Source organism: Haliaeetus albicilla, chromosome 13 (genome assembly GCF_947461875.1).
Source record: "Haliaeetus albicilla chromosome 13, bHalAlb1.1, whole genome shotgun sequence".
NCBI classification, from domain to species: Eukaryota; Metazoa; Chordata; class Aves; order Accipitriformes; family Accipitridae; genus Haliaeetus; species Haliaeetus albicilla.
The window spans coordinates 4,535,887-4,563,698 of record NC_091495.1 but is presented as its reverse complement, the minus strand read 5'-3'; the positions used below and the strand labels follow the sequence as shown (position 1 = coordinate 4,563,698).

General features: G+C 42.7%; 1 protein-coding gene across 4 annotated transcripts; it reads left to right on the top strand.

Annotated features, from left to right (window-relative positions):
* Positions 1 to 27,812, top strand: STON1 (stonin 1). Of its 4 annotated transcripts, none has more exons than XM_069799927.1 (5): positions 1 to 70; positions 11,730 to 13,722; positions 22,958 to 23,160; positions 23,550 to 23,650; positions 23,753 to 27,812. In XM_069799927.1, the coding sequence occupies exons 2-4, from the start codon at positions 11,778 to 11,780 to the stop codon at positions 23,622 to 23,624; spliced, it is 2,223 nt and encodes a 740-aa protein (XP_069656028.1). In that variant the 5' UTR covers positions 1 to 70; positions 11,730 to 11,777; the 3' UTR covers positions 23,625 to 23,650; positions 23,753 to 27,812. The 4 variants fall into 4 exon arrangements, 3 of the variants coding, with proteins under 3 accessions (XP_069656028.1, XP_069656030.1, XP_069656029.1); XM_069799928.1 differs by having other exon boundaries at positions 4 to 74; XR_011327378.1 differs by lacking the exons at positions 22,958 to 23,160; positions 23,550 to 23,650; positions 23,753 to 27,812 and adding an exon at positions 18,649 to 19,833 and having other exon boundaries at positions 11,730 to 18,486.

Below are 27,812 nucleotides of genomic sequence, written 5' to 3'. Positions count from 1 at the left end.
CCCCCCCGCCCCGCCGGTGCCTCTCCCGGTGGCGGACGGTCCCCCCATGGCGGCACCGAGGCAGTGACTGGTGGGTAAGGAGCGGAGCGGAGGTCGGTCGGGTCCGTCCCGGGACGGAGGGGTTGTTCGCGGGGAGGGGGTGAAGCGGGTCCCCCCCGGGGCGCGGAGGGGGCTCCGTCAAAAGTGGAATTTTCCCGGTTGGTGGAGGCGCAGCACAAGTCCTGGCTTGAAACGGGCCGGTGGATGGGGCTGCTTTGTTTTGGTTGAAGAACAGGATTTAAAAAAAAAAAAAAAAAAGGCTCCTTTTTCTTCTCTTTTTCTTCTCTTTTTCTTCTCTTTTTCTTCTCTTTTTCTTCTCTTTTTCTTCTCTTTTTCTTCTCTTTTTCTTCTCTTTTTCTTTTTCCTTTCTTTTTTCTTTTCTTTTTCTTCTTTCTTCTTTTCCTCCTTCTTTTTTGTCTTTTCTTCTTTTTTCTTTTTCTTCTTTTTCTTCTTTTTTCCTTTTTCTTCCTTTCTTCCTTTTTTCCTTTTTTCTTTTTCTTCTTTTTTCTTTTCTCTCTTTTTTGTCTTCTTCTTTTTCCCCTTTTCTCTTTTGCTCTTTTTCTTTTTTCTTTTTTAATTTTTTCTTTTCCTGTTTTTTTCTTTTTCAACTTTCATTTTTTTCTTTTCCTTTTTCTTTATTTTCCCCTTTCTTTTCTTCTTTCCTTTTTTTTTTATTTTTCCTTTTCTTTAAAGCAGAAGTGATGAAAAGGGGATGGCTTTGTGTGGGGTACCCAGAGCTTTGAACCGCTGCGGAAATCGGTGGGGTTTGGGTGACGGGCATCCCACAGGATCAAGTTCCCATGACTTTTGCCTTGTTAGGGAGGAGACTGGGGCAATCAAGAGGGTTTTTTATGTAATACTTGAAATGAAACAAATTCCTGGAGCCTTTCTCATATTTTCTAGTGGTTCAGCTGATGATGCTAAACTATGCGTGTAGGCTCCCGGTGTTTGAAATCGTTGCTGCAGAAATCTCTCCCATACATACAGCGGGGTGTAGGGCTTTGGGAAAACAACCAGAGCGGATGCAGAAGGATGTGCCGCACGGGGCTGAAATGATTAGCCTGCACTTACCGTATACACCCTTAGTGCAAACTCTAGAGATGGTATTTCAAGCATACTGTAGATGAGAAAGAATATAGCAAATTTTCACTTTCTGGCTTTAAATAAGTACTCGCTGAAGGGGGACTTTTTAGGAAGCTTTTTTTTTTTAAAGATGTAGGTGTTCTGATACTTGTGGCAAAGAAGAGCAGTTCTGAAATGTGCTAGGGAAAATGCTGACTAAGGTATTTAGTGGGAGCCCAGTGAAAGTTACATTACAGAAGTCTACACTTACTTTCCCCAATGTTTTTTCTCTGAGGTGGAGCGCCCTAGAAACCCTCACTGATTTCTCTGCAAACAGGACTTAGCTTTCTTTGGGAGAGCAGTAATGACTGTCTGGGGAGGAGGGAACAGAAGTTTTGGAGCCTGAGGCTCTTAAATATGAACTGTTCATTTTGCTGTTAACTCACTTTTCCCTATCTGGGGGCTGATACTCTGCTACGTCTGTAAGAGAAGAAGGAAAAAAGGTAGCTGAAGACAAAACCTTGCGTTGCCTGGCTTGGTGGTGCCTGAAAATACACCCACCCCAAGAAAATGTTATGAAAAAAGATTAGCTGCTTTCTTGACTATATGTATGGGTAGCCACATGGAGAGGAGAACTTAGCACTGTACTCTGTAACTCGCTGTAGTTGAACACAGAAGTAGTTTGTGCAATGGTGAGCATGGCTGGAGTTGTAAATCACACCACTGGGCAGCTCTGCCCGAAGGCAGGTACGAGGTCCTTGTTTCATGCTCAGATTCGGTTATCCTCTTTCTCCCCATCTCCTTCTGCACAGAGAAAGAATGTTATTTTCTATCACTTTAAAAATTACTGGCATTTGTAAGCTTAATGGCCCAGCTTTTTGATATCACTGCCCAAATCCAGATCTCTAAATAGCAAATTAATGTAAACTTCTAAGTTTTTCTGTGTGTGAATGTTAACTCCAACATGAAGTACACCCAGTTACATGAATAGAGATGCACTATTGTGGACAGTGTTTTACTCCATGTTTTGGTAAACAAGATTCCTCTGGTCCACCACTCCTTTTCTTGTGTTTTTGGTCAGTATAAATATGAGCTGAAGTCTTTTGCTTCAGGAAGCCAGACTACCCACACGTCTATCTTAAAAAACTTCTGGAGAGGAACCCAGATGAGGCTTTTTTGGGTTGACTGCATTATGAATTATACTTCCTGACATGACTGTCATCAGTAGCTATTAAAAATACCTCTGTCCAAATAAACAAAGAAGAATTTAATTGTGACCCTCCTCCTCATTAGTGCTAGTATTCTTATAAGGCTTTAAGGCAGGGAGAAGGGGAGTGTCCTGCAGTTTAGGAGAGAGTTGGTCTGTCAGAAAATATTCCTAATAGGTGTCAGGCAGTACTTTTTCAGTTTAGAAGAACTCTGCAAACATTATGTCATGTGTTAGTCTCTGGGAAGGTATTAGCGCTTGTTTCTTGGGCACTAAAGCATGACATAGTTTTAAATGTGGATAAAAAAAACCCAGGAAAATGTATGATGTGAATATGCTAAATATAGTATTTCTATTAGCTTCCCTACTTTATATTATTCACTGCTGAGATTAGTGGCAAGAGTTTTGGAAGTGTATTTTTGTGTTGTGTATTCTTTGTGGCATTTCATCCATCGCTTCCCTTGGACACTGCAAACACTAGCACTAGCAGAGGACCAGGTTTAAATTTTTTTCTGACCGTGACCAGTTTAATATTTGATGTGATCCGTATGCCAAAGTGTTCAGGCCTTTTTTTTTTTTTTTTTTTCATCCAGAGGGCTGCTTAATCCTATGAAAAAAAAGGCTGTTGACTTTACAGAAGCAGGACAGCCACCCATAACTGCATTTCTGCTGCTTGGTAGCATATTATAAATCTCTGCCTCTGCTCAGGGGGAGGGGAGGGCAGAGGGAGGGGTTTGTGATGTTAAACTACTTGCCAGAGCCCTCTGCAGCCCTGCCGTGACCAGAGTACTTTTGTGGGATGTTTGTGCATTCCTAATAATAACATGTTTCCTAAACACAGTTAAAAATTGCTTCAGTAGGTGCAGTAATGTTCCATTAATTTAGTGACCTGCAGAAGCACTGTAAATAAAAATAGGTTCATTTTCCTGTCTCGTCCAGGCCGGAGCACTATGCTGAGGGTTTGGTGTTTTGTTTTGTTGGTTTTTTTTTTAATTAAAACAAATCCCAACCTTCTGTACAGTAAAGTGTCAGCTTGTGTCAATAAACAGTTTACATGAGACTTTTCCGCAGCTGTCCATTGGCTCTCCGAAATCTGCCTACGGAGGGTAAGTTATGCAGTCACTATGGTGATGCTGAAGAGGAGTGCGATTCAGAGAGGATAAAGCAGGACTGGCTGAGTAAACTGAATGGGAGTGGGAACAGAAGCACCTTTCAGGGGTGCACCCACGCTGCTCCATGCAGCTCGACAGCCCAGCAACCTCAGCCTCTTCTCCCCCGTCCATCTTCTAATTGGGGGGGTTCATCTGGAGGAAGAAGAAAGGGCCTGTGGAGAGGTGTGTTGTATACATGAGAGAAATGTGCGTATGCACGGTGAAGTGAATTAAGAATGATTTACATGTCTTGTCTAACCAGATAATAGGAAGAAATTCAGTGCAACAGCATGGAGAAGTCAACGAAAAGCCAATCTCCAGCTACAAACCACTTAAGGATCACGGGCTTGCAACCAGCGCTTTCTAACATCGGAAGAAGTTTTTCCCAAGCCACAGCTACATGTAACTATTTTGTTTTGAGAAGATGCTATCACATCTTGCACACAAGTGATGTGTCTTAGAAGACCCTGTGCTATCCAGGAAGGAAGGGAATAAAAACATGGAGTAGTTAATATTGATTTGATCATGCTTTTTATTATTTCTTCTAGGAAAAGAGAGTTTTCTTCTGTTAAAGATGTTCAGTATGAAAGTATAACATTTTGTGGTTTAATTCGAGCTAGTAGTAATGCTCCTACTGCCTTTGATAGCAGATTGTGTCCTCCTGAGGTTTTTCCTGACCATCCCATTTGCCAGCAAATGGGGCACGAGCGTGGGTGCCCCCCGTCCTGCCTTCTCAGTTACCAACCTGGAGTCCAACGATGCACAGACACATGTGCTACCAGGCATACGTTCCTTAGACCTGGCACAGTCAGTCTGTCACCTTCCGAGACAGGAATCCACCCTGTGAACAGGTAAATGCTGGAAATCTGAGCTGGGACTCTTTTCTGAGTGTCTTCCGAAGGAAGTGGCTGAGAAGTTAGAACAGATGGACCTGAGAAAGATGCTTAGACTTGTGTCGTGTACTGGTGTTTGCCATTCTTGTGGTTAGACCTGATGATACAGCAGAGATAAGCGCCTTTATTGCCACTTTCGTTACATTTAAAAAAAAAATTACAGGTTACAAAGTGTACCTGTTTCTGGCTCTTTCTTATGCACTAGAATTATCCAGAGTTGGTGGTGTGTGATGCAAGATGTGATTGCATCTTCTTGAAACAACATAGTGACATGTAGCTGTGGATTGGGAAATTTATTTTATTTTATTTTATTTTTAAGTTAGAAAGTGCTCGTTGCGAGCACTATGATCCTTGAACATTTTGTAGCTGGAGATTGGCTTTTGATTGAGTTCTCTGTGCTGTTGCATTCATCGATTCATGCGTTTTGTAATGTGTCTGCATACTGGTTAAGTCACGGCAGGCAGTGTAGGAATTGTTGCAAGTAACTTTATCGTTCCCTTCAGGTCAGCGAGGTGGCCTTTAGGGTAAGAGGACTACTATTGTTTTTTGCAGCTCGGTGCTTGGCTGCATGCACTGATGGAGAAACTCGAGTGACTTGCAAGAGCAGCTTCAGGTCTCCGTTCCGGTATCTTTCCTAATGACACTTAAATTAGATTTCTAGTTTAGTTTATTTCATTTAGTTTATTTTTTTTAGTTGATTCTATTTAGGTTTTTTTAGCCCATTCTGAAAGTTACATTTGTGATAACAAACTCTGCAAAAAAGCCTGGAGAGGAATGGTGCTGCAGATCCCAGGTGACTGTGTTGCAGTGATTTATGAAAAGCTCTCTGTTCCTGTAGAAAGCATCTCTGGCATGTCCCCATAAAATCCTACCAGCACTTCCAGTAAAACATTGTTTCTAGGCTTTCCTGCCTTGATTTTTATTCCCAACTAAGAAAATACTGAAGGAGAAAGCTGGTCTGACTCACCCGTGGTGGTGTGACTGCTGGAGCAGGGCGAGGGGGGGTGTGGGAATCGGGGCTTACAGTATGTGGGGAGACTGGTTGAAGCCGATCGTGTTACACACAAGACCAATCATGCATGCTGTTTTGTTGTCTTTTTGAGGCAGCTTTGAAATGACTTCACATCTGAGTGTTAGGGAAGGTCTCCTAGAATGGATCTAGACATGAAAAGGCGTTTATTTACAGTGCACAGCAGCTGAGGTTTGGGTGATTATTTCATGGCAAAAATGGGAATTGTTTTGAATAGCTATGCTAAATTTTCATATAAACTGGGAGGTCCTCACCATCTAACCTGCTGTTGTGAGCAAGAAGAGCTACTTCTTTGGGGAGGACCCACTTCAACCACAGCTGAACAGGCTAGAACAGTTAGCAGAGGTGTGAATCAGGCAGCACTGCTGCTTTTCTTTCATTTTTCATTTGAGAGCTTCCCGTAGGTTTTCCCTCCCGTGTGAATCTCATATCTGCTTACAGCCTTTAAAGCATGAGACGTGACTGAGAGGCAGAGGAGCCGGCATTTCTTCGGGCCTCCTTTGTCCGGTGCCTCTGCGTAGCATCCCTCCCGACCACTGGACGCTCTCCCGGCACACAGAGAGTGTCGCTGCTGTAGCCGTCGGTACTTGCTTTTGTGGTGGTGAGCCCCCCATGTCCCAATCTGGGTGATGCCATCCTCGCTAGAGGCTAATTCAGCCTCTGTGATATCCTTTTCTCCAGCGAGGAAAGTAGGCGTTATCTCCGCTTGGGAACATACTGTGACGTGTTGTGTTGATGCCCTTAAAAATGTTAATTTTTTCATGCTTGCACGTGCAAGCACCAACCGCCTTATTTGTAAACTCCCCTTTGACTCGAGGCAGAAACAAGGAATAGCGAGAGGTGTTTGCAAGAGTTATGCCTGCCTTTGCTCTGGGGACATGTGCACTGTCAAAAGCTGAAAGCTTTAATTCCTCAAGCTCTTGGGGCCAAGAGTAAGGAATTCCAAATTAAACAGATTAGCTGTGAGCTCCGAACTTCTCCCAGCTGTGCCTGTGCCCCAGAGAGTGAGCAATGTAAATACAAGTTCACATTACACTTTGAAGTCAGTGTATATTTTTGACTGTTACACCAGTTCCCTGTTTTCTAAGAGTAATGAGTAATGCAGTGGGAGACTTAATCCATGTATGCATCCCAAATACAAGCAAAAGCCAAGAAATTCCTATTTCCCGTCAGTTGTGCCTTTTGCTTATATTTATTTCAGGGGTATAGGTTGGAGAACTTTTTTTTGTGTGTGTGTGTCTAGGAGAGGTAGAGCAGAGTTAAATAGAAGTGCAGCCATATGCAGTCTCAAAATAAAATTTGAGGCAAATCAACATAAATCAAGCAGTATTTTACGTAGACTGTATGCTTCAAGGTTTTGCATAGTTAAGTAATAAACAAAACGGTGATACAAAGAATATGCTGTAAAATACAGAGATAAATCTGCCATATTTTACTAGGATATCACAAGGGCTTACAAACGTTTAGGGTATTTTGTATACCATATGTGCTTTATTGCTTAAACTGCAGAGAATTTCTACTTTCCTGTGAGACTATTACACTTTATGGCAAAACGCTTGAGGAATTGTCTACATATTTGTACAAGAAACGGTAACAACTCATATGGTATCATTATGGGACAGCTTCACCTCAGCGTGCACAGTATGCAGAGTTTTGCATTAAATTTCTATATAGCCTATGTGCAATGGACAATGTTGTTCCTGGAAATATAATTGTTGTGTAGTAGTGTATGGGGTCCATAGTCGTTTTGGAAGGCTGGAAATACAACGATCAGGTGTTGTCCACAAACGCAGTAGCTCGTGCGAAGAGCTCAGCTTATTTTGAAGGGATTATTTAACTGTTTTGTCACACTGTGTGTAGGTAAGTCTGCTTTTTTTTGAGCTTGAAACAATTCACGAGGTTGATATTTGCCCAATAAGACCCCACCATGCAAGTGGCACGTGTAAGGTACGTGCTCAGGTGTTGCAAAGAGAATTTATTTAGAGGATGTATAGCTGAACAGTTTTGAAGCCACAATGGCCTCTGGAGCTAGAGAGGCAATGAGGAATGTATTTATAAAATTATGCTTTTCTGTGTGTTTTGGAATGTGAATACCATCTACTAAATATTGCATTTTCTTGCTTTGTGCTTTGCAGAAGGGAGGTGTTTCCCTGCCATTCCCCATTAGCTGACCCCATGCTCCTCCACTATTTGAAAAAAGGACCTTTGTGTTTAAATCCAGAGGGATGCCCTTGAGGGTTTTAACTGGTGCCAAACGTTAGGGAAGACCCTGGGAGCGAGATGCTCAGGGGGTTCAGTCGTGCACCGTGCTGGTGCAGATGCTGCTGCTTCCCTGCCGCGGAGGCTGGATGCCAAGTCAGCATCCTCAGGTAGGTGAGGACCAAGCTGTACCTGGATTAAAAGTACCAAAGTCAATACCTTGAATTGCACCTTGGAGCAAGTAGGAGGGTGTTATTTCTGTTTCGCTGTAGGAAGCGGTAACGGTAACCCCCAGCAAGGCACAAAAGCTGAGCAGTATTTTTGTTGCAGATTTGATCTGGGATTTTTGAAGCAACAAAGGACCCAGTAATAGCTACAGCCTATAAAATCTCCCAATAATAGGATAGGATTTCTCTTCCTTACATCCTCGAGGTATTAAAATGAAGAAATTAAGCCGCAACTACTGTTCATTAAACGCTGAGGGACTGAGTTAATCTGATAAATGGGAAGATTGTTTTCAGGCAGGAGAGGATGAACTGAGATGAGTTGCAGCTTTTGGGTTCACTGGAATTGATGCATTTAGGATCAACTGTTATTTCAGCCAGCTTCTTTGTTTGCCGTTTCAATATTCTAAAAATGGTATTTCCTGTCGCATATCTGAACGAGATACCACACATGCTTGTAATTTAAATGTTATGGGCCGCATAACATGTGGTAATGGAGATCAATGGCATCTTGTATCGTTTTCCTCTTACCCAAAACATTTGGGTTATGTTTACGTGGGTCCCATGGGAGCCTTCTGGAGGCAAAACACATCTATCCCGAAGCCTGAGTTCACTGCAATTTTGAGGAAGAACATCCTAATTCTTAAGAAGGAATATGGAGCACTTTTTAGAACAAAGAAGAACTTGAGAGAAAGGATTGCTTTATTGTGTTGTGCAGATGTAAAAGCATCAGAGAACAAGCTACGTAAAGTAGCATAAGGCTAATTTTTTTTTTTTTTTTAATACCAGATGAATGGTGCTGCCCATAACACACGAGAGGGTGCATTTTCCTTTTATTAGCATGGCATTATACAAACAGCTTTTAAAGATCCATTTGGATTTTTTTCTCCATTCCTAGTAGTCAAGTTTTGGGGAACTGCTATCTATTTCAATGCTTACTTCTTGCATGTGTGTTTTTGTTAACATCAGTATCTTTTTTTTCTAAAACACATATCTGGAACAGTAATAAAAGGTGAAACCTACAGCCTCTGACAGGTACATTGAGGGTATTGTAACGGCAGATGAAAGCTCCATCTGTGAAAGCGGTTTTCTTCATAGACATTTATTGACTGAAGTTAAATATTTGGCAGGTGAATTTCAAACACCTTTATGTTTTGTAACAGGAAAAAAACCTGCCAAATAATCTGTAACATCACATTTTAAAAACTGAACAGTAACAGACATTGGGGGGAAAAAAAAATCGACATCTGGAAATAATAAAGGACGCTGAAAAACTTCATTTCTAACAGGAGAGGGAAACAGGCTGCAAAATGTGTTCTTTACTGTAAACAACATTTGTATTTACTTACAGTCCCATTTTATGTTTTCTTTTTCACTGGCGCATCTCGGTGTTTTGTGATTTGTCCCTTCAGCGCGGCTGCGGCCGTACCGAATCGCTGCGCCTCGTCCGGCTGCCGAACTGGCCGTCGTTTCCGCAGAGCTTCACGCCGTACCCCTGCACCGTCCCCGGAGCCCCTCCGGAGAGAAAGGCTTTCTCTCCCCTCGCTCAGTGTGGTTTTTTCTCTCGCTGGCAGCCGCTTATCTCTTCTAAATGCCGGAGGAGTTTTTAATGGCAGGCTTTGAGGCCGCTTCCTAATGCTCTCCATTTACCAGCGTGCCCCACGGTCCCGGCTGTTGCAGAAAAAAGACACGCTCCGAGTTAGCATCACGTAAGCTGTCGTTAACAAACGAGGCTTGCTGAGACGAAGCAAGGTCTGAAAACTTTGAAACTTCCCGATCTAGAAATAACCACTATATACTGCTGAAGGAGCAGTGCCGTCAACTGGAGGGCGGGGAGGAGTAGGGTGTGGAACGGGAGGAAAAAATGATGACCAAGTCAGAGAACAAATGGCTGTGATTTTTCTTTCCACTGCTACACTTTATTTTGATGAAGTGATTGTGTGGGTGAAGGGTACACTGGTAGTTTTGTGTGTCTGAGCTATGATAGTGATTTGTAACTTGTTTGCTCCTTCTCTCTCTCTCTTTGTGAGTGGAGAGGAGAATGCTTATAAAATAACTAGCATAGTGCAAATATTTTTACTGAACAAAAAGGTCGAGAGTTCAAAAATTAATGAAGGACCAGAGTCCTTCTCCATTGCAAGCTCTTGTTTGCTTGGCTGCAGACTGAGTGGGCTGTGCCACAGTTTATGGTACTTTCTTAGCAGCTATAAACTGGTTGAAAAATAGTGGGGAAATGGTAAAAATAATGACTCGTAGCATAAGATTTCACTTGGCTGAACTTTGGCATCTCTAGAAACGAACTGTTCTCCAAATGCTACAGATAAAGAATGGCTTTTGTGGTTACGTGATTATATGCTGTAGCGCCCTGCAATTAATAAACAGCCTAAATATGGCTGGCTGTGCACGAAGGGGAATAGCTTTAAGTCATCGTTATCTAACCTTAATTGACAGAGTAACGTATGTGCAGGTGCTTTTTTCTATATGAACTTTGCCTTCCTTGTGCTTTCAGGCAAACACGAATATGTTCTGACATAACAAGAATAACTTTTTATCAAATGAAAGATGTTTATGTGTGCCCTGTGGTGCTTCATTGTACTCGATTCCTCCTCAGTCATTAGCGATTTATTGCTCGCTTCTTCATCAGTCAGGAGCAGTGGGGAGGAAGAACTTTGGGGATGACATACCCTGCATAAGGATACAGTCAGCATTTACATTTCAGTGCATGATTTAAAACCACGAGGGCAAGGTTAATTATTTACTGGTTGCGGTCCTGCTCCGAGGACATCTAGCTGAGCCCTTTACCAAAGATACTTTTTTTGATGAAGTGTAGTTTATTAATTGCTTTAAAGACCTGTACTTTTTCCAGGCCGCCAGCCAATTCAGTGCTTAGCAGACGCATATGTTGTTACTTGGCCTTGACTTGTGTCTCACCACCATTTTATGTCCAGTGGATGCTTGTAGTCTACCCTTCAACAGGGATGTATCGCTCATCCTTAGGGCTAACTTTCTTGTTTATAAGTCTAATGCTTTTCCACCACTCCGCCCCAATGTGTCCAGTCTCTAAGAGCGTAAGTCAGGGTTGAAGGAACTGATGTGAAGCGATTCCTGCCCAGGTCTGGAAGGCGTCTGGGACCAGTCTACGCATGCTGCTCCTGGCAGGAGGCACTTCAGATAGCAGCATGGAGTGGGTGTTGAGTGGCAGGCCAGTTCTGGTGGCCACAACCCGCTCCCCGCTGCCTCTGAGCTGGGGATGCTCGTGCAACCGCCCCGTTGCCTCTGTCCATTGCAGGAGGAGAACGTCTGCCTTGGAGAGACGTCAGGAACTGGCTGCTCATTGCGTGTTGTCTTGGTGGGCTGCTTTTGCCCTGATGGCTGTAGTATGCGTACCTTTGCCACCAGCACTGAGTTGCTACAGCTTTTCAACAACAACAACGAAATCCTCTCCCACCCTCCTAATTTTGTTTTTGGAAACAGCTGCGCCATTCTTAGTAAAATGCCGTTTTGTTTAATGGGGGGAAGGAGGGGAAACCTCACCTGGAGCAGATGCCTAGAAAGGAAAATCTCTGTCCATATTCCAAGCTACACATAAGCTGTACAGTAGAAAGTGTTATTATGCAAGCGGTCCTGTACCGCTACGGGACTTTCTGCTCTCTCTGTTCTGGAGGCTGCATACAACAGATGCTCTGAACAGCCCATAAAGCTTAGATCTCCCTTTGATCCCCAACCTGGGAGAGCAGCGGGGATTCATGGGCAGTTTATCTGTTTCTACATGGCTATCTCAGATTATACATGTAAAACACAAAGTACACTGGATTTGTGAATGGCATGCAAATTTTGAGCCTTGTGTGGTTTGAATTTTATAAGGGTTGGGTTCGTTTTGTCTTTCAAGAGAATTTATTTCTGCTTATGTCTGTTTCTTCATAGATGGTTTGTGGATGATACGTGTGCAAGTGCCTCAAGTTTCTCCACAAGATGTGTTCCACAAATCCAGCAAATTGGGTCACCTTTGATGACGAGCCGCTCTTCCAGTCACCTCAGAAATCAGTTGATAATCAGAGTAGCTGTAAAGCAAATGGCCTTAAACTCAATCTGTCTAGTGTGCATGAGTCTTCAAGTAGGTCATCTTCTACAGGCAGCACTCCGCTCTCGTCTCCTGTAGTTGACTTCTACCTAAGTCCTGGCCCCCCCAGCAACTCTCCACTTACTACACCTACCAGAGACTACCCAGGAAGTCCATGCATCCCAAAGCCTGGGATTCACATCCTTTATCCCATCCCTGAATGGCCAGCAAACGTTAACCTTCTTCCGTCACCCGGGACTTGCTCATCCCTAACCTCGCAGAAACGGAGCAGCCTTCCTTTGAACACCTTGCCTAATGACCATCCCGTTAAGACTTTGGTCTCCAAATCGACAGAGGAAGGAAGCCCTAATCCGCCAGGAAGCTGCGAGGAGTTAGGAGAGTCGTCATCAGCACCGGGGCGCTTCCCGTACTTCCAGAGCGACTGTGCTTTTTCCAGTCCTTTTTGGAAGGAAGGATGCTCCCTCAGCGCGTCGCCAGCTAGTGTTAGCACACACAGAAAGGACAAAGCGCTCGACAGGAGCGCCTGTCATCCTAAAGACAAAGAAACTTGCCATGATCAGAAAAGCCTTAACCAGGGCTCCTTCAGCTACATCTGTGAGCGGCTTGAACACCTGCAAGCTGATAGCTCTGATGCTGCGGGAAGCCCACCCGTCTCCAGCGCTCACGCGTGGCACAAGCTCTCCCCCGCTGTCCCACGCAGCCTCTTCAGGAGCCGGAAAGTGGATGGGTGGCCGTTCATGCTGAGGATTCCTGAAAAGAAGAACATGATGTCGTCTCGGCAATGGGGCCCTATTTACCTTAGCGTCCTAGCCGGAGGTGTATTGCAGATGTATTATGAAAAAGGCCTGGAGAAACCTTTCAAGGAATTCCAGCTGCAGCCACACTGTAAGCTGTCCGAGCCCAAATTAGAGAGCTATAATGTCTCAGGAAAAATCCATACTGTGAAGATTGAGTGCGTGTCTTACGCAGAGAAAAGGAGGTATCATCCCAAAGTAGAAGTGATCCATGAGCCGGAGGTTGAGCAGATGTTGAAGCTGGGCACCACAGATTATAACGACTTCACCGATTTCCTCGTAACGGTCGAGGAAGAGCTTATGAAACTTCCTACTGTTTCTAGACAGAAGAGGAATTATGAAGAGCAAGAAATGACTCTGGAAATAGTGGATAACTTTTGGGGGAAAGTCACTAAGGCAGAAGGAAAACTCGTAGAAAGTGCTGTCATCACGCACATTTACTGCTTGTGTTTTGTGAACGGAAGCGCCGACTGCTTTCTAACCCTGAATGACCTGGAGCTCCAGAAGAGGGACGAGCGTTACTTCGAGAAGGAGGAGGAGAAGAAATGGATTGATATTCTTGATTGCCATTTCCATAACTGCGTCAAAGCGCAGGAATTCGAGCAATCGCGAATTATTAAGTTTACGCCCCCCGATGCCTGTAGGCTGGAACTGATGCGTTTCACGACACGGTATAATGGGCAAGACCTTCCCTTTTCCGTGAAAGCTGCGGTAGTGGTTCAGGGGGCATACGTTGAACTTCAGGCTTTTATAAACATGTCTTCAACTGCTCTGATCCCAACGCGTTTACCCTATGTGAAATACTGTGAAAATGTTATGATACGCTTTCCCGTTCCCACGCAGTGGGTCAAAGCACTTTGGACCATGAACCTCCAAAGGCAGAAGTCCCTAAAAGCAAAAATGAATAGGAGAGCATGCCTTGGCGCTTTACACGAGGTTGAATCTGATCCTGTGATACAAGTCTCGGTTGGAACAGCAAAATACGAGAGTGCCTACCGGGCTGTTGTGTGGAAGATAGACAGGCTTCCAGATAAAAACTCAAGTAAATAATTTGTGCTATAAAATGATGGGCTTGGGTGCACTGTTTTTATGCTTGTGTACCTCCATCAGCTTCCATAGTTTGGATCTTTATCTGTGCGGTGGTATTGGTAAAAGCTGGAGTAACCTTTTAGGAAAAAGAGAATATAGCCTTTTTTTTTTTTTTTAGGACATTTTCCTAATTTATTCGATGGAGGCAGGTGTATTATTGTCAGTAATTATAAGTGTGCAATATCATGGAAGTGGATCTCAGCATTCTGAGTAAACCTCAAGTCTGTAGTAAGAAAGAGGGAAGGGTTTATGCTTCGCATATACCAGCTGGGCAATGGTGGGATGGGAAGCAAACGCTGGTAGGTAAAATGATTTGCCCACCCAATATCACAGAGTTAATAGAAAAGGTGGTATTGTAACTGTTGGGTCTTGGCTTTCTAGCATCATTTAAGAAACGGTAGGTATGATACATCACTAGAAGGTACTGTGGTCACACTTGCTGTAGGAAGTTGACTGTGCTTTTGCAAAGGCCAATATCCGTTACCTCTTTTATGGGTTTGTGCATGACGATTGTACATCCATGGCAATAACTGCACTGACAAAAAACGCCTCCCACTTTACTCCCATTTCTCTCTGATGGTGGTACCTCACTAAAAACTTGCAGCAATAAAACCAGCTAAGTTTATAGTTGTGCGCGTGGAAGTTGTTAATTTCCCACTAAGTAAAATAGTTAATTTACCTTAATCTAATGGAGAAAATATTACTTTTTGGAGAAGGAAAATACAAACATATGGGTTTAAAATTCCATTTTTTAGTCACATTACCAGATTAATAGCCCTATATAGTATTTTTCTAAAGACATAAAAATTCTTGAGGCATACAGTGTTCTGCTTCAAGTTCTGTAGAGTGAAGGCATTTGATCCTTTGCTTGGATATGCATTATGTGTATTTGAGGCTTTGGGAATCTGTGTAAGACAAGGGCATCTGTTAAAGCATTTTGCCTAAAATATCTGTAAAATCTGTACTTTTAAGAAGGGGATAAGTGTGTAGAATTAACAAATGGATTGGCCTAGTCTCGTAGTATCCTAACTATCTGGACTAACTACCTCTTTAAAATGTCTATAAAAGATTTAATCTTAAGTCCTGGTTTCAGGTATGCTAGTACTAAGTTGACACATCCATTCAGGTTCTGACAGCTAGATGTGTGTGCAGGTGAGAGTTAACATTCAGGACTATTAAAAAAAGAAGAAAAAAAAAAAAGTAAAAGCAAAAAAATTCCTGAGGATTTTTTTTGCTCATTTTTAACTAATTGTAAGTTATATTTGAGCTGACCTGTTGGTTAGGTAATTATGACTTTATTTTATTTTATTTTTTTACAGTTTGATATATGATATTTTAATTGTGATTGATATTTCAGTTGCAGAAGTAACAGATCAGCAGAAAAACTGGGGCAGGAGCAAATGAAAAGGGAATATTATCCTGAGCTTATATATGAACTAGATTGCTTTTGGTATTAAAACTGCATTTGAAAGCATCCTACATCAACATGCTAATGTGGCAGTTGTGAGAGTATGAATTACTGCATGGCTACTGGCAGATGAGAGCTAGTATTTTTCCTAATGATGCTGCATGGAAATACTGGTCCCTTTTGTGTGCAGACTGGGTCTTGCTTAGGCGATGAGGTCTCTCAAACCTTGAGCAGTTGTGCCTTTCAATTCCTACTGATGCGCACCGCGGGGGGAACGGCACAAACGCTACTGTGGTCAGATTCGGAAATGACATCGCGTTAATGCCATCTCTGTTCTTCCCCTTCTTTTCCTTTGGAAAAAGCTCTGGTCGGCTTGGACCTGTGGCTAATGCCATATAGTTCCTCCCGAATTGGCTGAGCCCTCCCTTTTACATGCTGCTTGTTACTCGGGTATCTCACGCTGTGCTCGGAGAGGGTGCCGGTGGCTGCCAAGCGATGGGCAGCGGGAGAGCAGAGGAGCCGCAGCATCGGCAGACGGGCTGACACGAGGCAGGGAGCCAAGCCAGAATTAACTGGGGGGGGAGAAAGGACAGAGAGAGGCGAGATAAGGAGAGGCAGTAAGGGAGGGCTTGGGGAGACTGGAAAATGGACTGGGAGGGCAGAGGAGTTGATGGAGAGATGCAGGAGAACTAGTAGGCAGAAGAAAATTCTTCAGGTCTTCAAAAATCTGTAGATATGGGTGTCTTGTACTCCAGGCTTCAAGGATTTGCACCGTGCTGCTGTGACCCATGTGTTTTCCCAAGGCTTATGGGACTGACTGTCTGGGTAGCTTTTAATATTCTTTGCTATTTAACATGAGTTTGCTTCTGCAAAATCAAGTCAGCAATTTAGTCAGGCAATTTTAAAGAAGATTATAAGTCTTCCAAAGTCTTTAATTCCCTGCAGTTCATTTACCTTAAGATTTGATGTGCACAATTAACTTCAGTTTTATATTATTTGAAAGTAAGAACTGTTTTTTGTGGCATTCTACAGCTTTACATTATTTTCTACCAGTAGCTTAAACTTTTGACATTTGAATAATTCCTCTGGCTGAGATCTGCAAAATCATTTGTATCCTTGAAGTGTGTATGCATTTGAAAAAACATTTTGGTAGTAATACTGCCCAGTCAAATTTTAAACCTCTCTATCAAGATTTCTGCATGCAGTTAAAAGTTTAAAAATAGAGTTGTCCCAAGGCGTGCCAAAAATCTGGAGGCAGTCAAACTAATAGAGATATGTAAACTTTCATAATACGTTTACTGCAGGGAGAAAAATATGCCAAGGCTTTTGCTTTCAAAAAGCCTTTGTCCAAGCCTTCTTAAAAAAAAGAAGGGAAAAGGAAAGGTTGCCTACAGTTATATTGTGACTCTGTTTACAGACATCAAAATATGTTAGTGTCCACTGGATTCTACTAAAGTGCTTCCTTGGAAGAGTGCTGGCCAAGCAAAGTCGATGTGAGCTGCGATATACCCCAGATTTTTAAAAGCTGCCTATGCTTATTCAGATATATAAGTGGAGAGTTTGGAGCCAGAGTGTTAGCATTACTTAAAGAAAGAAAAAAAGTTAAAAAGCCATAGACTTCAAAGGGTTGATCCAATGAAATTTCTGCAAATTGAGTCTATATTTGTGAAATTGGAGCATCGTATAAGGAAATGTAGAACATGTTAGGATTTCAGCACAGTACTGGGGCCAGTCTTTGCACTGGAGAAGCTGTATGCACTTGTGTCACCCAGGGAGCTGGAGAGAGACTAGACTTTGAAATGCTGTGTTTTAATCCCTTGCTGTGTAAGTTTGTGCCCTGAGGTGTTTCCTGTTAGGACACCTCCATCCTTGGGCAGCTGTGTAAAGCAACAGTTCTTAAGCTGATTATTTCTCCTTCTCTTCTTCATCATGGAGCCACACTGAGGAAGCAGTGATTAAGCAACACAGAGAAATGGAGCCAGGGGAGCTTGTGGCTGCTTGGCAGCCTTTCAGCATCTGAGCAGGGGCTCCGGTGTGGGAGGTAATGTGGTTACCAGCAACCTTCAGCTGCTGCTTTTCTTATTTTCTAAACTGCCTAGGTGGAAATTCCAAGCCATGACTTTGTCAGGTGGGCTCTATCCCTGCCCAGCCACCTCCTTCTGGCACCAGCACCATTGCAAACTGCTCCTGGGTGCCGGTACCTTCCCACTCCCCTATTTCCTATGCATTTCTCCTGGAAGGTTGGATAAATGCACCCATTTAGACATAGCTGCAGGAGTTGTTAACTTCTAACAATGCTAATGTAAATCTGTTCTTAGTAATTGTTGATGTTTTCATGTTGAAAATAAGACTTTTAGAACTTGACCTATTTTGGCAAAAATAGAATGACTACTACTTAACTAAAATAACCAGCACATTTTTTTTTAGCCTAAATTGCTTGGATTCACGGGTCTTTCTCAGATCAAGGTTGCCTGAACACTACTCATACAGGTGAATAAGGGCTACATAGTGTGAGTAGATGCAGCAAAGTTGGATGTTTAATTGTTTGTGAAGTGCTATATGAATGCTAAATGGCAATTTGAATCTAGTTTCATAGTTTTACCAATCTTTGTTTGTTTGTTTTGGCTTTCTTGTTGTTATTCTTCAGAGGAAGAGAGCAAGAATTTGGAACATTTTTAGGAACTAAGAGCCAGATTTTCAGATGTAAACCAGGAGAGACTTAGATCTCTCAATTCACAAAAGTCTTAACAAGTTGCCTAGACACATAAACCACAGGGTTTCTGTCTCCTAAGTTAGCTAGTAAAAGCTCAGTTATCTCCCCAAATTACCTGGTTGCTTTTCAGGAGTGATTCGATTTCATCAGTCTAGATGGTCATGTCTCCACGATGTCTGATGGGCCACGTTTTGGATAGCTGGGCTTGCATCTGAATATCTTGTCTTAGCTTGGTGTACAAACTTACACTGTGTCTAGTCCACATCACTTGTCTTTCCACACCACTACCTTTTCTCTGTTTCTGGCCAACATCTTGCTTTTTCAGCATTACAGTTTTTTTGCAAAAGAATCTTTTTGTACATGCAGCCTCTCTTTCTTCTTCTAACTCCAGTGTAATACAAGGCCTGGGAAGCAATAGTTTCATGGAGCAGAGATGACAAGGACTGGCCAGTTTTAGCTGAAAACTAAGGCAATGCTCACAGTCTTCCAAAGTCTTGGTCGGTCACTTTTTTGTCTGACAGCGGATGGGAAGAAGTTGCTCCATGCTCCTAGCACAGCCCAGTGGTGGGCAGAAGAACTTCTCCGCAAGTGAAGTGGTGAGTACCTCCTTCTGACATTGACATTGGTACAGGAGATGGATGGACTGGGGGGAACCCTGTGTTTTGGGAGTAGGCAAAAAGGTCCAGTGGAGGCTGCTCCAGAGGACCCAGGGCAGTAGCCTTACCCAGATTCCAAAACTGCCGTCTCTGCCTTTGCAGGTTGCCACCCAGGGGAAAGGAAGGACCCCAGAATTCACTGGATCCCAACACTGAGACTACCTCATGGGTGTGGGTTAGCTGGAATATACGCCCAGGGATTTTTTTTTAAGGACTCTATGGTGCTGAATCACAACTGTGCCATGTCTAACAGAGCAGCCTTTAATAGCAGACCATGAGGAATGTCCCATTTATGCCTGGGCTCAAGTGGACATCTATCATCCAACATTTACCATCAGATACCTGCCCAGGAAAATTCCAAGCAGTGGTTATTTCTGGATTCCCTTTCTCAGAAGACAAAATAATTTTCCAGACAATTCCCATTGCTACTTGTTTCTTCACAGGCCTCCCTCCCACAACAAGAAGATGCTGAATTTGATCTCCAAAAGCCCTTAGATCTACACCATTTTCCTACTACCACAAATGGACTCCAAACAAGATGTTACTGCTCTTCAACAAACCCTTTCTCCTCAGATCCTTGGTCAGCCATAGCCCCAGAGGCAAAGTGTGCTGCTGTCCTGGCCAAGGCATGACGTGCCATCTTAGTGTTGCAATCCCTGCTATTTTCTCCAGGACACTTCACTTGTGGATAATGTTGTGCAGTCTGCACATCCCAACCCAGCTAACAGCACAAAGACCAGGTCAAGTAAGTGTGTTGCCAAGCTGTATCCTGGCACTGCCACGGGAGAGTGGAGCAGGTCCTGGGAGCCAAGAGGAGCACAGCTCAGTTGGGTTGTGGTGCCACAGATGGGGATGACATCTCACAGTTTGGCTCTGGAACGGGGTCCTTCTTATGGCCTCCTTCACCGCTGGTGCTGCTGTCACCACAGCTGTTGCTGGGATGGTGGCAGATTCAAGGATGGAGAGTCCCACCTCAACAGGGGCTCGTTCCACCATGTCCAGGCAGTCTGGAAGAGGGACTGTGGACCAAGGGAGTGTTAGTGCAGGAGAAATGGGCTTGGACACAGCAAGAGATGACCAGCAGCAGATTGTGGACAAGGCCCACATCACAGAGGTATACAGATCTGCCTGTCCCTGTGTACATGAGTGATGAAGCACCATCTCCTCCTCACGCTTGTTTAGTGCACCAACTTCATTCTCAAGGGGTTGGCAGGTGGCCGTAACTCTTGTTTCTGACGTTGTTCCCTCCTCTCTTTCAGTAATAAAGTCCCTAATGCTATCGTTTTACCTGTCTCTGTGTATTGTCTTACTGTCCTGAGACTTTGGCCACACGCTGCGTGCCCCCGGCATTGCACTCCTTTGCCTACGACCTTTGTGGGCTTGCAAACTGGGTTTCTTTGTGCTTTAGTGCCTTGAAGGACCCTGTCCTGTAGTGTGCTCAGAGGCGTGAGTAATGTCTCGCACACACCGGGAGCACTGATTTAGCACAAATCACAGTCAGTACCTCCTGCTCCACCCCCATACCAGCCTTGCCGTGTAGCTGCGTGGGTGACTGAGCCCGATTCATGTGCAAGTGAACTGAGCGGTAGGTTATTACATAAAAAGGAGGTGACAGTGCTGCTGCTTATGCTCACGGGCCATGGTTTGCGTGGTGGTTGTCATTTTTTAAGTGCGTGGGCTTGTAAAGCGTTGTGCCTTGACTGGTGTGCCAGGTGGGTTGTAAAGTCTGCAAGGAGGGGTAAAGTTTTTCCATTCAATCTCTCCAGCCTGTCCTGCTCAGTTTGGTTTCTCTCCCTCTGTGCTGGCTTTGGTGATGGCCATTGCTGGGCACCTACTTCTCCCCAGTCACCTTAAAGCTGCTGTTGTACTGGACATATTTAGGGGAGCTTCATTCCCAGAACTCAGGACCTACACATTTTTTGTTGCAGTGATCCCCTACCAGTCCCTTTTGTGGATCTGCCCTTGCATTTACGAGTGCAAGTTGTGTTACCTCTTCCTACAATTTCTGTAACCAGTTCATTATGAACATGTATTAGAGCTGTGCTTTGGTAGAAAGAAGTAGCCGGTGCCATGTGGGGAGCAGTTGCTGGCTCTCCATTGTGATACATGTTTCTTTAAAGATGCCTGGGACACTTCACGGCCAGTGTTTGATACTCTTCCATGGTGCAGGATTCTAGCTGGTGTGTATATAGCACTATTTTCTGAAATCCAGTTCAGGTTTTCTTTGAACATTACAAGTAGTTATGTAAAGAAGCAGCATTTAGGACAAGGCTTGAATGTGATGTACTGCTGGAAGCAAGCCTGCAGGGGATGCTTGTAAATCAGCCACATACAGAGTCCAGGTGGTGAAGGATTGCAGTTGTCCAGTGGCATGCCCCTCGTCCGAAGTGGGGGCTGTAAATGCTGCTGTGTTTCTGTGTGCGTGCCTTTGGGGTCAACCGAACAGGGAGGGGAACACTTTTGCAGTCAGCAAACAGCTTTTTAAGCTACTGATTGTTGTTGTTGTTATTAAACGTGGAAAAAAGAAGCGGGGAGAAAAAGAGTTGGAGACCTCCCCACCTGAAGTTCAGGGGCTGATAATCCAGGGACACTTCCTATTCCTTTCTCCCCTTCCCTCACCTTTTCTTCCAGGCAGTCAGGTTTTAACTGTGCTGTTGAGTGTAACAGCAAGGAAGAGGGAGGGAATTATTCATTATACTAATTATATAATTAGTCAAAAGGAAAACAAAATGTTAAGTATTTCAGTGAGTATGATTAAGACAAGCATGAATTTCATGCTCTTTAAACCTTGATTTTTGGGGACTCATTGACTTTATGCCGGACTTGGAATGAAATCTGGAGGACAGTTTATTGAATTAGACTTTGCTCTGGTGAAGCCAGACACACGTGTGACAGAACTCTGCCCATCAAACTGCTCAGATGTAAATTACCTCCTATAATCAGAACTGGCTCGGGCAGGCTGTGGGGCAGGTTGCAGGGAAAACCTGCAGCACAGACCAGAGGATGCACCCAGCCCAAGGCTCTCAGGAGCAACGGAGATGTCGCTTTTTTCATTCATTTTTGCCTTATGAAATGCCCGTGAGCCTGTGGACGTGGAGTGTTATAGCGATTTTTCCCACGGGATGGATAAAGCTCAGTGTATGTTAACTCCATCTTCAGTATTTCCTTCATTCTGATACGAAATTGATTCCTGCCACGGGAGGAAGCCAGTGCATAAAGAATGGGATATTTGCCTGAACTTCGGAATGCCATTCAGTGTAATGGATGAGAACCAAATATACGCTGTCAGGCTTGCCTTTGACAAAATACAGCCAATCCTCTCTCTGCTTTTTTTATGCCTGCAGCCAAATGGTAGTTAGTTGTCTGTGCTGATGCTTAAAATCCTGGAGAGGATGAGAAATGCAGAATTACTACTTCTTGCCCTGAAGAATTTGGAGAGGCAGCTGCAATATAAAGGATTCTTTTCATTATATATTATATTATATTATATTATATTATATTATATTATATTGCTTTCATGCACATAGTGAGCCTGCTGACCTTGGATTCTTTGGAAAGCAGGCTGTTCACCCTGGTTTTCCTGTGTGCCAGGAGAAGGAGAAATGGTTTCCCTTACCATTGCCATATATAAGGAACGCTAAAGCAAGTGAACCCTAGGATCTAAGGCTGGTTTAAAGTAATTTAGAATATGCCACACTACTTGGGCAGTCCTTCATGACTCTGCTTTATAACATGACAGTTACTTTAGCAATACTTTTGTCTGGAAGAAATGGGGTATGTTCTTTTCCCAATAACAAACCAAGCTAGCAAGGCAGTCCAGGTAGCCCTTATCCTGGCAGCTGGGATATATCTTGTTTGAGCAGCACCCTGAGCTGCACCTTTATCTTCCTGCCATAGACGTACTGTAATAAATGATGTTACACAAGATAGCTGTAGTACTTGAAATAAACGTGCCAGTAAAATTCCTATAGCGGAGTGCTCTGGAAAGGGTGGTTGTTGGACACAGGGCAGCATCGCTGCCTTGGCTAAGCTGGGGCCTTCCAGTTTTTATTTTTCTACAAGAAGTGTATTTTTAAGGGAAAACTGAGATTCTTGCCTAACAGTCTGAATTTAGCAACCAACCCCTACGTTTGTAATACTCTTATGTCAATCAGGAGCTGGAAGGATCTGGTAAATCTTGTGTAAATTAATTTGTAAAACTGCAATGATTGTGAAAAGTGTGCTGAAGCAGACAGAAATTAGTAAGGGGCCACCTTATGCCCACGTAGCAAAAGATTATAGATAGATAGAAAAATCTTATACCATAACAGCTCTGCTTTAATAAAAAGCAGATTAACCTTGCAGTGTAAACAAAGAAAAGATAATTAACTGATGGTGTGTTATGTTTTGTTTTTTTTTTTTCTTTTCCAAGGTTCAGATCATCCACACAGCCTGTCTTACAAACTGGAACTCGGATCAGACCAGGAAATACCTTCTGACTGGTATCCATTTGCTACTGTCCAGTTTGTTGTCCATGATACCTGTGCCTCAGGAACAGAAGTCAAGTCACTGGGCATAGAGAGTGATCTGCAACCCCAGAAACACATAGTCCAGAAAGCTTTTTACAATTGCCAGGTATTCTCAGGGCTATGTTTTCAGTGTTTTCCTCCTCTTCTTCCTCCCCACTCCCCCATACAGTATTTGCAAAGCAGATGTGCTTTGTATTCTAAACATATCTTACATGTATTTGTGATAATGACTTTGAGCAAAAGAATCATTAAAAAATAATTCCTTGTCTGATCAAAGATGATGCTGAAAAACAGAACTGCTAATGCAGCGTTGTTTTTCCTCAGTTGAGCTATTTTTGGGAGTAGTGGTTTTGAAATCTGTTGGGTCTGGAAATGTTTTGATTCTGTGTCAAAGCTTTTATTCATGCTGTTGTTGCAGTTCACACTTTCAATGCCCAATTATTTGCTAATTCTACCTGTTTGTTTTTTTTTTTTTTGTTTGCCTTCTAACTACAGGTTGAAATTGAAAAGAAGTGGATTAGGCTTGATGGAGAAGATCCAGATAAGGCTGGCAACTGCCTAATGCAGTAAAAGAGGACAGGAGGCACCGTCATAGGGTATTAGTAGGAATCAATTTACATAGGAAATTCTATTGTTAGAAGAAGCGCAGTGACCTAGTTTAGGATAAACGTGGTCATTGATTTTTTCTTTTTTTTTAGTGCTCTTAGGTTTGATTCCGCAAATCAGTACTTGTTTGACTGGCCTGCGTTCAAGAAAACTTCCTGTCATGGGAATACTGGTATGAGTAAGGTCTCCTTGTAAAGAGTTGCAGGATGTGAGCACTTAATTGACTGATTGTAATATATTATTTTCCTGTTGTGTATCTATAACTTGGGAATGATCTCATACTCCGTATTGAAACCTAATGGTTCTACTCAAAGAGTTCATGTCACTTGGACATATAATATTCAGCAATAAAAACTGCCAGAGTACTTATGTGGAGACCAGCATTTGTGTAAGATCCAGCAGGACCTTTTTTTAATGGTGTTTGAAAAGTGAAGTCCCTCATGTTTCTGCTCCCCTTGATATATGTGAACAGAACAAGTTGTAATATTATTCTCGACAAGAGCCTCAATTAATGAGGTGGAAACTGGGTGATTTCATTGGTAAAATGGGAAAAGTTCCTCTGCAATAATATTCTTCATTTTTCTGTGGCTGCGAGTGTTTCCCCCCCAGCACTTTATAAGTTCACTCAAAGTAATCTCTTGGGCAAAAAAAACATATGGCAGATGTGATTGAAATTTCTGTGCCAGCATTAGACAAATCTTTTTCACTACTGCAGCAAGTGAGACAAGGGGTGGATCCTCAGCAAGCATAAATCAGTCCAGGCCCATTTCATTTGATGAAGCTGTGAGAATTTACACCAGTGGAGGATTTTCCCCACAAACTGAAGAAAGGGCTGGTTGCTGCTATTTGCTCTGGGTTTCCTTTAGGATGCAAATTCCAGATGTTGGTTTGGAAACTGCAGGAGCTGTTGCTTTGAGTAACTTTTAAGACAGTCTTTCCATGCATGGGAAGGGAGATGGTTTCATGCTACTGACTCTAAAGGCGTTTTCTGTGGGGAAACAATGCAGGAATGGACAATTGCAAGGGAAGTGAAGCTGTGACGCTTCACCAGGCAGCTTGAGCTATTAATCCTGTATCAATGTGTTAAGTGTATTTTAAATAAACTGTTGGCATTTAGGGAAAGGTTTTAATGCTTCCCCTCACCCATTATCCCCTTTGTCATTTTCTGTGGGCTGTAATTCCAGGTCTGACAAAGCCTGAGAAATTAAAAAAATGGTCCTGATACTTTTTTTTTTTTCCCCCTGCAGTTTTCCTAAAATTATCCTCACTTCAAATTGAAATTACTGGAGAACAAAAATATAGTAATGCACTAAGTCTCACTTTATATTTTGTCACAGCTTGTAACTGTTTATATGAACACTGTGTAAAAATACAGATAAATGTTATTCCCCAAAAGTAGAAATATGTGGGATATGCACTGAGAAAATTACCAGTCTGAGCAAACAGAAGGCCATAATATGAACCTAGTTCATCACAATAAACTTTTCCCCCCATTTAGAAGCTGAGAATGAAATGGGTAATAGATTCCATAGTAAGTCCTGAGGGCAGGTTCTTTATGGGTATTGCATTGCCAAAGCCCCAAATAGACTATTATGGTATTTTGGCTTCTCTAGATATCCCTTTTTATTAGCAGATTATATTATTATAAATCTAAGCAAGCATTTGAATGTAGTAGTGATCCAAATACGTCTCAGCTGTTGCATCCTCCATCAGTGTTTTTACTTGAGGAGCCATTAGGACCTTCAAGTTGTTTGGTTTGTTTTGTTCGTATTTAATTTTGGTTTATATACTTCTCAGCTGAACTAAGGGCCACAGCGTGCGCTAGGGCAAAGTGTTTACGCTTAGCATCACAGCAGAGCTCTACAGCTTGCTGAAGTCCATGGTTATACTAGAGCTACAATATCTATTAACCTCTTTGCTTGGTAAGGTAGAGGAAGCAAAATATGTGTTGCAGATACCTGCACTAACCTTTGTCTGAGGCTGACTTGTTTTGATCGGCATTAATACAGCTAATTCAGTAAATCTGTTAGCAGTGGTTATTGTCCAAAGCCTGCCTTACCCAGCTGGCCCCTATTTTTCTGTTTTTAAGAAGGAGGGACAGCCAGGCTGTTCTGGAACTCTTTCACCGCAGGATCCCCATTTGCAACACTCATCTCCTGAGCATTCGGTACCTGGTGGTGGTACGGGTCCTGCAGAAGCAACGGCTGCTTTTCTTCTGTCAGGTGTCTGCTGCATCTCAGGATGTATTTAAGAAGCCCATGTAGTGTTGACCCCTCAAGATACGAGCTATTGTCTTGAATGGCCTAAGTGATGAACAGCCACATTACAAGTCATCTTTCCAGCTAGTGTGTCTGTATTATATCTGGTATGGTGCAAATGATCATTCAGCCTTACTGAACTCATTAACATAAAAGGGTCAAGCTACAGCTTTATCTATATTGCAGACTCTTGGATTTCCATCCGAGGCCTGCAAGACTTGCCATTAACTTTAATCGGAATTGGATCAGGATCACAGGGAATTAATTCCACAGAAATATTGCCACACTGAAAGAAAGTTACTCTGTTTAATGCATGGCTTTCAGTTTAAACCTGACAATTAGTGCAGCCTAAGGCTGAATAATTACCCTGTACAGTCGCAAACTGATGTTTGTATGCCTCGCTGTCAGAATATTTAAAAACAGGCTATAGTTTAGTGAAAGAAAGTTTGGGTTGTCTAACTCTTTTTCCCCCCATCAAATTCTAACTTCCTATTCTATTGCAACATGCCAAAGCAGAAGCACTCTGGCTTCCCCTTTCTTCTGCATTGTCTGACGTCCTTGAGTATAACCGACTGAACAAATATTCTCAATATTTAAGACCCTTTGCTAACATTTTCTACGAGCGCTACAGCAGGTGACAGTGAGTAACCATACTGGCTTTGATTCTTTAGAAATCTGGGCTATAAGTAGTCTTAACTGTAATTTTGGGAGGGGAACGGAGATGAGGAACAGTTGCTTTAAGCTGTTGTGATGCTCAGTGTCCAACTAGCAGAAGGACTGCAGCTTTAAATAACCCATGAGGTACATTGGCATCGTGTGAGGAACCAGGTTTCACATGTATCTGATCTCTGCTTCCCACAGCTAGCGTCTGCAGTCACAGAAATGCTTCCAACTGTTTGGGTCACTTAAGATGCTGACACTTCGTTAACATTTACTACGGGGCAGTATTTAGGTAGTATCTGTGTTTCCTTCACAAAGGACCAGAAGGGTTTGGGATATTTTATAATTTAAACCGAAATCAATGAGAACAGCTATTTTTATAGTGTGTTTGCCTTATTTACAAAGTGTTGTATTTGCTGAAACCAACAAACTTTATCTTTGCATTCATCTTTCTCATACTAATTGTATTACTGTAGGTAACTGGTACTTGATGTGATTTTGGATTCAAACACCCATTGAACTCAATGGAAGTCTTTTAACTGACAAAATGGGATCTGCATCAAAGTCTCTAAGAATAAACGAGAGGCAAAAAAAAAAAAAAAAAGGAATGAATAGTGGTAATGGGCAGAAAAAAAACACTGTAGAAGATTCTTGATGCTAGTAAGTAAGCAACCTGCAATGCTTGCTTATTCCAACCAGAAAAGAGCACAAAAGAGAGGAAAAGAGGTGTTACTGGGTGTCAAAGCTGAAGCTTTGCAGCGATTGGGAACGATGGTCTGGCTGCCCCTGTGTAGCAGCTCTTGAGAAATGAGGATGATGGTGCACTCCATTGAACATGATGCCAAGCCTCTGTCATCCTTACGCTCCTTGCTTTTTTTCCTCAGATTCCGTATTAATTGTCCAAAAGTACTTTACATCTGAAAACGTGTTTTCACGTGTTGCTTTTAGTTGCATTTATTTTACTTGATGGACTTAGCTGCAGTATTGGTGTCCACACCTCTATTTTACATTTATTTGTCTTTTTGTTGACTAAACACAGTGACTAACTGCTGCAGTTAGTAGTTCTTAGCTATAATTTTGATAACTCTGAAGCAGTGCTGTTATTTTTAATGGAAAATATAATTTTGTTTGGTTCTTTCGTCAGTATAAGTATAAACAGATCATGCTGATAATCTTGTAATAACATTTTGTAGATTGCATATTGATTAAAAAAATAAAGTTGTATTTCAAACTA